General features: G+C 38.3%; 1 protein-coding gene across 4 annotated transcripts in view; it reads right to left on the bottom strand.

Annotated features, from left to right (window-relative positions):
• Nucleotides 1-3,006: 3,006 nt before the first annotated feature.
• Nucleotides 3,007-9,852, bottom strand: part of LOC111166992 (interferon-activable protein 203) — a 37,569-nt gene continuing 30,723 nt past the window's right edge. For 3 of the 4 annotated variants that reach the window (XM_022559334.3, XM_022559332.3, XM_022559333.3), the window contains one exon: nucleotides 3,007-3,316. In XM_022559334.3, coding sequence (XP_022415042.1) covers nucleotides 3,254-3,316 — 63 coding nt within the window. In that variant the 3' untranslated portion in view covers nucleotides 3,007-3,253. Of the gene's footprint in view, nucleotides 3,317-4,478; nucleotides 4,787-9,852 lie in introns of all 4 variants that reach the window. The other variant, XR_016393547.1, reaches the window with a different exon arrangement.

Raw genomic sequence — 9,852 nt, 5'->3', positions numbered from 1 at the left:
GTGGAGACTTGAGACACTGGCATATGTGACCTTGTTAAGTAGGAGTGTATATCTCGAGCCAGATTTAACTTCAGAAGAGTGATTCAAGAGTGAACAATGTACTAGGAGGAAGGAAAGAAGATGATTTTATGAGAAGAAAAGAAAGATGCACTTTAGGAGGACAGTGGAAGCATTGAAGGGGTAATGGATCAACTTCATCTCAGACTATGTATATGTTTTCTCCATCCAGGTTATTAAGGTGAAAAATTGAAATGAAATGGATCAATTCAGATCAACTGGTCTAAACAGCATTTAATTGAAGAATACCTAATACAGACAGCCTCTTCAATCAGACTGTGAGTTACTGGAGAGCAGCAGTACACAGGTTCCTTCCCAAACCCAGGCTAGTCAGAATGGGATAATTCCTGGATAAACAGTTCCATACAGATGAGTAAAAATAACCAAATTCACAGGAAATCACATATGAAAGATTTATAGCATGAAAAGATTGTCAGCCTCACAGATAATCTGAAAAATGAAGTTAATATAAAATTTACTTTTTTCTTATGTTTAAGTGCACTAGAAGACCACTAAGGTTCCAAAAGAGGGCTTGGCAAAATTTTTCTGTAAAGCACCAAATAGTATATATTTTAAGCTATGTGGGTCCTAGAGTCTCTGTTACGGATGCTTAACCTTGCACTGGCTACAGAAGGAGCCATAGACAATCCATAGATGAATGAGCATGTCTGTGTTCCAATAAAACTGTATGGTGGACATTGAAATTTGAATTTGATATAATTTTCATGTGCCACATTCTTCTTTTGATTTTTTCCCCAAGCATTAAAAAAATATACATAAGAAAATTTTTTGATAATTTAAACTTCACCGAAATGAACATGTCTTTTCAAAAGTTACCTTTAAATCATGAAAAGGCAAGCCAAAGATTGAGACATAGTATTTGCTAGTCACATAGCCACTAAAGACCCTGTACCCAGAATTTATAAAGGATTCTCAAAACTCAGTATTATGCAAACAAACAGCTGAATTTTTAAGATGGGCAAAAAAAAATACATAGGTGGCAAATAAGGACATAAAAAGATGCTCAACCTTATTTATCTTTAGGGAAATGCAAAATAAAACTACAGTGAGATACCACTATGCACCAATTAGAATGACTAAAATTTAAAAAGATTGACCATACCAGGGGCTGATGAAGATGAGGAGGAAGTAGAACTGTCATGCAATGGTGGCAAGAATGTTAAGTGGTACAGAACTTGGCAAAAAAGTTGGACAGTTTCTTTGTTTGTTTTTTAAAATTAACATGCACTTACAATGCTAAACTCTGAGGTGGATGCAGAGCAACTGATATTCTCACACATTGCTCAGGGGAATGAAAAATGCTACAGCCACCTTAGAAAACAGTTTGGCAATTTCTTTCTTTTTTTTTTTTTTTGCGGTACGCGGGCCTCTTACTGTTGTGGCCTCTCCCGTTGTGGAGCACAGGCTCCGGACGCACAGGCTCAGCGGCCGTGGCTAACGGGCCCAGCTGCTCCGCGGCATGTGGGATCTTCCCGGACCCGGGCACGAACCCGTGTCCCCTGCCTCGGCAGGTGGACTCTCAACCACTGCGCCACCAGGGAAGCCCGGCAATTTCTTATATATTTGAAATACATTTATCATATGAACCAACAGTCTCACCCCAAGATTTTTATTCATTGAAAATGATAACACAGGTTCACACAAAAATCTGCGTGGGAATATTTGCAGCAGTTTTATTTGTGAATATGTCAAAGTGTCAACAATCCAATTGCTCCTCACTTGGGGAATGGATAAAAAAACTTTGGTGGGTCCACACATTGAATTCTACGCAGCAATAAACAGGAATAAACTGATACACACAACTACATGGATGAATCTTAAATGTACTATACTAAGTGAAAGAAGTCAGACTCAAAATGCTATATACATTTTAACTTCTATTTTAGGAAACTCTGGAAAAGGGAAAAGTTTAAGTTAAGAAGCTATATCAGTGGTTACCAGGAGCTTGGATTGGAGGAAGCCTTGACAATAAAGTGTCATGAGGGAAATTCTTGTTATGATGGAACAGTTCTAATCATTAGGAACATGATCTTACCTTCTGTCCCTTATTTTTCTTACTAGGGGAGTGAAAAGAAGAACACTATCAACCCTCTAGAGCTAATATAAGATTAAGTGACACAAAATAATTGCAAAACACCAGGTACCAAGTATGGGATCAAGAAATACACTGTAAGGAAACTATATTCAAGATCCTGTAATAAACCATAATGGAAAAGATTACAAAAAAGAATACATTCATATGTATAGCTGAATCAGTTTGCTGTACAGCAGAAATTAACACACACTATAAATCAACTCTACTTCAATAAAATACATGTAAAAAACTACATTGTAAATTTCAGTGTTAGCTATCTACTTTCCGCCATTGTACTCTAAACTAAATTAATTATTCGTCAGTGTTTGCCTAATGCAAGTCTTTGCCTGGAGCAACTTCCTCATAGGATCCACACATGTGAGAACCAGGAAGTATAGCTGCAGAGCTACTTACCTGTTAGTACCTGAATAAGTAAGTGGAACCAGTTATTTCACATCAGACAGGGCTAGAATTACTTCCAACATATACTAGTGACTTCATGCAAATCATCAGAAGCTGCCTTATTTGGTACACAAATTACCCAATTATGGCCCCTCCAGGAGATGAATTCTGAAAAGATATCATTGTTTTGGACTAAAGCAACTCCACCCTAGGATAGGGGTTGGCAATTGAAGCATAGACTGGATTTCAGCTGGTCTGGCTTCCTCTTGGGTTTCTTTGAGCAGGGCACAGCTTGTTCAACCTGTTCATTCTTTACCAGAGTTATATTCTGTAAAGATCACAACCAAAGTATAAATCCAAATATTGCTTGGGTCTTAAGTATCCCTATCTGATTTGCAGCCCACAGACTATTTGCTTTTAAGCAATGAACTAGACTCCTAGGGAGGCATGTCTTTAGGAAAAATCATGTTTATTATTATTTCCAAATTATAAAAGTTATAGATGCAAAATTAGGAATTGAGATGGTACAGAAAAGTATAAAAAAATGCAAAGCACCCCATTCCTAAGAATTAATGGCTAGGATACATATTGTGGTATTTCAACCATATGTATACATATATACTTTTTTTCTGTACTTCGATCTTAGCTCCATAAACATCAATATTAATGACATCCAGGTTTTTAGAAGAACAGCTATAATCAGGCTTCCATATATGATTCAGGATTGAATGGTTGTTCCTTGCTTTTCCTGGGCTTGGTGACCTTGAAGAAGAAAGAGATAAGATAAACAATGAGATGACCCTGATTATACATTTCCCCCTTCACTCACACTGTGTCACCTTGCTATGGGCTGCCTCCCTTTTTCTCTTCCCGTCTGAGGGGCTCTTCTCCCACTCTCACCTATCTTCTTTAGTGAATTCCTGTCTTTTGAGTCACCACCCCCAATTCTTGGCTAGAACCCTGAAATGAGATATGCACTTGCACCCAGCGTGAGTGCATGTGGACAGGCAGGAGTTATTGGAGAACAAGAGAGAGGAAGGAGCAGGTGTACTCAATGCCAAGAGTTGAAGGGAAAGTTCTCACTGGAAAGAAAGGTGGAAGAAAGGGGCAAAAGTTATTCCTGGCACCATGCTGTGAAGGAAGGATTGGGATATATCATTGAGAGTCTGAGTAATGGCAAGATCAAAGAGCATGTGCATGTTGGTGGGAATGTAAATTGATGCACTATGGAGAACAGTATGGAGGTTCCTTAAAAAACTAAAACTAGAACTACCATATGACCCAGCAATCCCACTACTGGGCATATACCCTGAGAAAACCATAATTCAAAAAGAGTCATGTACCACAATGCTCATTGCAGCTCTGTTTACAATAAAATAGCCAGGACATGGAAGCAACCTAAGTGTCCATCGACAGATGAATGGATAAAGAAGATGTGACAGATATATACAATGGAATATTCCTCAGCCATAAAAAGAAATGAAACTGAGTCATTTGTAGTGAGGTGGATGGACCTAGAGACTGTCATACAGAGTGAAGTAAGTCAGAAAGAGAAAAACAAATACCGTATGCTAACACATATATATGGAATCTTAAAGAGAAAAAAAATGGTTCTGAAGAACCTAGGGACAGGACAGGAATAAAGACGCAGACATAGAGAATGGACTTGAGGACACGGGGAGGGGGAAGGGTAAACTGGGAAGAAGTGAGAGAATGGCATGGACTTATATATACTACCAAATGTAAAATAGGTAGCTAGTGGGAAGCAGCCGCATAGCACAGGGAGATCAACCCGCTGCTTTGTGACCACCTAGAGGGGTGGGATAGGGAGGGTGGGAGGGGGGAGACGCAAGAGGGAGGGAATATGGGGATATATACATATGTATAGCTGATTCACTTTGTTGTAAAGCAGAAACTAACACACCGTTGTAAAGCAATTATACTCCAATAAAGATGTTAAAAAAAAAAAAAAAAAAAAGGGGGGGTCTTCCCTGGTGGCGCAGTGGTTGAGAGTCCGCCTGCCGATGCAGGGGACGCGGGTTCGTGCCCCGGTCCAGGAGGATCCCACATGCCGCGGAGCGGTTGGGCCCGTGAGTCACGGCTGCTGGGCCTGCCCGTCCGCAGCCTGTGCTCGGCGGCGGGAGAGGCCACGGCAGTGAGAGGCCCGCGTACCGCAAAAAAAAAAAAAAAAAAAAAAAAGGATCATCAGAGTAGCTACTTCATAGGGTTATTCTGAAAATTAAATGAGAAGATCTACGTAAGATATTTAGCACATGTCCAAAATTATCAATATCATCCACTCAAGCAAGCTCTGTTCCACATTGACTCTCTTCAGTAATAAGCAAATTCGACATTAGCTGATTCCACATGTTTTGTGCAATGATTGGGTCCTATGGGATTAACTGCAATTAAGTACTCCAAGTTTGATGTCCTTTATTCCTACATAGGCATCTATACACAGACTAGAAATCCAGAGAGCACTAAAAGCACCATCATGATGAATGGCAGGGAGCAAAATTACAGTATAAGAGTTTTTACAACCTCAGTCACAAAAGAGATTTTGGGGAGAACACTTAATCGTAAAGACATTTTTTATATCTACTATTTCACTTAAATGTCAGATTAGAGAATAGGCTTTAATTAAAGTTTGTAATAAGTAAAAAAAAAAAAAAAAAAAAAAAAGAGCATGTGCATTTCTGAGTGCCTGATATGTCAGCCTTTGTATTTGATCTGTTTGCATTCCAGTGCAGGCATACCTTGAAGATATTATGGGCTCAGTTCCAGACCACTGTGATAAAGCAAATATTGCAATAGAATGACACACAATTTATTTGCTTTCTCAGCGCATAGAAAACTTATGTTTACACCATACTGTAGTCTATTAATGCAGTAGCATTAATTAATGTATTAATCAATGTATTCATGTACATACCTGAATCAAAAATACTTTATTGCTAAAAAGACATTAACCATCACCTGAATCTTCAGTGAGTCCTAATCTTTTTTTTATGGAGGAGGATCTTGCCTGGATGTGGATGGCTGCCGACTGATGAAGGTGATGGTTGCTGAAGGTTGGGGTGGTGGTGGCAATTTCTTAAATAAGACAATGATGAAGTCTGCTGGATTGATTGACTCTTCCTTTTCATGGAAAATCTCTCTATAGCATGCATTGCTGTTTGATAGTATAGGGGAACAAAGTTTGCCACGTTTACCACCCCAAAATATGTCTTTCTGGCATAAGGATTAATTTATGTTGATTATTTTTAAGAAAGAGAAGAGTCTGTAAGTCTTTCTTTTCACCTCCCCTTTAGCTGTGTAAAGAATTTAGATAAAGGGGCTGTTGCCAGAATAAAGGCCTCATCAGAGGTACCTGCAAAGAATATGGGCTAGGTGTAGTGGAGGAAAACTTGGCAGGGCCCAGAGATCAGAGTCCAGTCTGTGTCCCATCCTCTCTGCATGCCCAGAAACCATTTGTTTACCAAAACATTTGTTTTTCCATCTTCATGTGAATTGTCTTTCTCCCCAGTGGAAGTCCCAAACAACTACCCCCAACATACTCTTTTGTCATTAACTGAAGATGGTATTTAAGGTGAGGGTTTCAGTCATCTTGGTGAGTTACTCACTTTTTCTGGGTCTCTCCCATGTATACATGCTAGTAAACTTTTGTTTGCTTTACTTCTGTTTATCTGTCTCACGTCAATTTAATTCTTAGACCAGCCGAAGAATCCAGGAGGGTAGAAGAAATTTTTTTCCTCACCGAGAATAGCATTTTACACACAGTAGAACTTCTTTCAAAATTGGAACCAAACTTCTCAAACCCTGCCAAAGCTATATCAACTAAGTTTGTGTAATATTATAAATCCTTTGTTGTCATTTCAACAGTATTCACAGCAGTATCATCAGGAGTAGATTCCATCTTAAGAAGCCATTTTTTTAATTCACCCATAAGAAGCAACTCATTATACGCTGAAGTTTCATCATGAGATTGCAGCAATTCAGTAACATCTTCAGGCTCCACTTCTAATTCTAGTTCATTTGCTATATCTACCACATCTACAGTTACTTCCTCCACTGAAGTCATGAACCTTTCAAAATCATCCATGAGGGTTGGAATCAAACTTCCTTCAAATTTCCTTCAAACTCTCATTCATGTTGGTATGTTGACCTCTTCCCATGAAATAGGAATGTTCTAAATGACATCTAGAATGGTGAATCCTTTCCAGAAGATTTTTATTTGACTTTGCCCTGATCCATCAGAAGAATCATATCTACTGCAGCTATATAGCCTTGTGAAATGTATTGCTTAAATAATAATCCCTGGGCTGCAGAATGGATGTTGTGTTAGCATGATAACAACATTAATCTCGTTGTACATCTCCATCAGTGCTCTTAGGTGATCAGGTGCATTGTCAATGAGCAGTAATATTTTAAAAGGAACCTTTTTTTTCCTGAGCAGTAGGTCTCAACAGTGGGCTTAAAATATTCAGTAAACCATGTTGTAAACAGATGCACTGTCATCCAGGCTTTATTGTGCCATTTATAAGAGCAGAGGCAGAGTAGACTTAGCAATCTTAAGGGCCCTCAGAATTTCAGAGTGGTCAGTGTGCACTGATTTCAACTTAGTCACCAGCTGCGTTAGTCCATAACAGGAGAGTCAGTCCATCCTTCAAAGCTTTAAAACCATGCACTGACTTCTCCTCTCTAGCTATGGAAGTCCTAGATGGCATCTTCTTCCAATATCAGGCTGTTTCATCTTCATTGAAAATCTGTTGTTGAGTGTAGCAACCTTTATCAGTCATCTCTGCTAGATCTTCTGTATAACTTAGCTGCAGCTTCTACATCAGCAGCACTCGCTGCTTCACCTTGTACTTTTATGTTATAGAGACGGCTTCTTAAGCCCCAAGAACCAACTTCTGCTAACTTCAAACTTTTCTTCTGCAGATTTCTCACATCTCTCAGCCTTCACAGAATTGAAAAGTGTTAGGACCTTACTCTGGGACTATTGTAGCTGGTTTGACCTTCTATCCAGACCACTAAAACTTTTTCCATATAAAAAATAAGGCTGTTTTGCTTTGTTATTCATAGGTTCACTGGCATAACATTTTAAAATTCCTTTAAAATGTTTTTCTGTACATTCACAACTTGTCTATTTAATGCAAGATATCTAGCTTTTGACCTCTTTTTTGCCTTCCTCACTAAGCTTAAATGTCTAGTTTTTTATTTAACCTGAGAGATATGTGACTCTTCCTTTCACTTGAACACTTAGAGGCCTCTGTGGGGTTATTAATTAGCCTAATTTCAATATTGTTTTGTCTCAGGGAATAGGGAGGCCCAAGGAGAGGGAGAGAGATGGGGGAATGGCCCATCAGTGGAGCAGTGAGAACACACATAACATTTATGAAAGAAATTTGCCATTTTATATGGGTGTGCGGTTCATGGCACTCCAAATGATTTCAATAGCAACATCACTGATCACAGATCACCATGACAAATATAAGAATAATGAAAAAGGCTGAAATATTATGAGACTTGCCAAACATGACACAGAGACTCAAAGTGACAAATGTTTTGGAAAAATGGCACCAGGAGACTTGCTCTACACAGGATTGCTACAAACCCTCAATTTCTCAATTTGTCAAAAAAAAAAAAAGAAAAAAAAAAGCAATATCTGGAAAGCACAAGAAAATGAAGTGCAATAAAACAAGGTATGGCTGTGTTAACTTTTGTTAGTGTTCCAGGAATCCATCCCACATGAATGTGTATATGTGAGTTTGACAAAGACCATGGAATATTCCCTGTAGGACCAAACACCTCTGTTGTAGACCAGTATGTGTATCTCACTAAAGGCAGGTAACTTTGTGTTCTGAAATGCTCAGGGGCATCCTTGGTCATTTAGATTGAAATGAGCTGTTAACTATCCTCTGGGATAAAAGGTATTTCTTCTATTCTATACATGATGAATCAGAGGTTCCTAGTATTTAAGTTATTAGTCACCTAGCAAATGACAGAGCCAGTATTTGAAACAAATCTGCCTTAAGGAAGTCCAAATTTACTAAATAATCTACCTGGTCTGAAAATTCAAACAATTCTACAATATTTAGCTTAGATATCATATCCTTTGATAGCCTCTCTGAAGTTTCTCTCTTCAATATGATTAAAAGTACCCTTAAATGAAAACTATAAGATGCTGATGAAAGAAATTGAAGATGGCACAAACAGATGGAAAAGTATATCATGTTCTTGGATTGGAAGAATCAATATTGTTAAAATGACCATACTACCTAAGGCAATCAACAGATTCAATGCAATCCCTATCAAATTACCAATAGCATTTTTCAAAGGACTGGAAAAAATTTTTTTATTTTGTATAGAAACACAAAAGACTCCAAATAGCCAAAACAATCTTGAGAAAGAAGAATGGAGCTGGAGGAATCACGCTCCCTGACTTCAGACTACTACAAAACTACAGTAATCAAAACAGTATGGTACTGCCATAAAAACAAACATATAGATCAATGGAACAGGACAGAAAGCCCAGAAATAAACCCACACACTTATGGTCAATTAATCAATGACAAAGGAGGCAAGAATATACAATGGAGAAAAGACAGTCTGTTCAATAAGTGGTGCTGGGAAAACTGGACAGCTACATCTAAAAGAATCAAATTAGAACATTCCCTAACACCATATACAAAAATAAACTCAGAATGGATTAAGGACCTAAATGTAAGACCGGATACTATAAAACACCTATCACAAACATAGGCAGAACACTCTTTGAAATAAGTTGCAGCAATAGTTTTTTGGATCAGTCTCCTAGAGTAATGGAAATGAAAACAAAAATGACCAAATGGGACCTAATTAAACTTAAAGCTTTTGCATAGCAAAGGAAACCATAAACAAAACGAAAAGACAACCTATGGCCTGGGAGAAAATATTTGCAAATGATGCTACCAACAAGGGATTAACTTCCAAAATATACAAACAGCTCATACAGCTTAATATCAAAATAACAAACCCAATCAAAAAATGGGCAGAGGACCTAAATATACATTTCTCTAAAGAAGACATATAATGGCCAACAAACTCATAAAAAGATGCTCAATATTGCTAATTATTAGAGAAATGCAAATCAAAATTACAATGAAGTGTAACCTCACACCAGTCAGAATGGCAATCATTAAAAAGACTACAAGGGGGCAGAGTCAAGATGGCAGTATGGGCTTCCCTGGTGGTGCAGTGGTTGATAGTCCGCCTACTGATGCAGGGAACGCAGGTTCGTGCCCCGGTCCGGGAGG

This window comes from Delphinapterus leucas, chromosome 1 (assembly GCF_059928025.1).
Source record: "Delphinapterus leucas isolate spDelLeu-1000000601 "Yukka" chromosome 1, BTC_Dleu_Yukka2, whole genome shotgun sequence".
Lineage (NCBI taxonomy): Eukaryota > Metazoa > Chordata > Mammalia > Artiodactyla > Monodontidae > Delphinapterus > Delphinapterus leucas.
The sequence above is the reverse complement of the archived record's forward strand: the minus strand, read 5'-3'. Positions and strand labels throughout refer to the sequence as shown.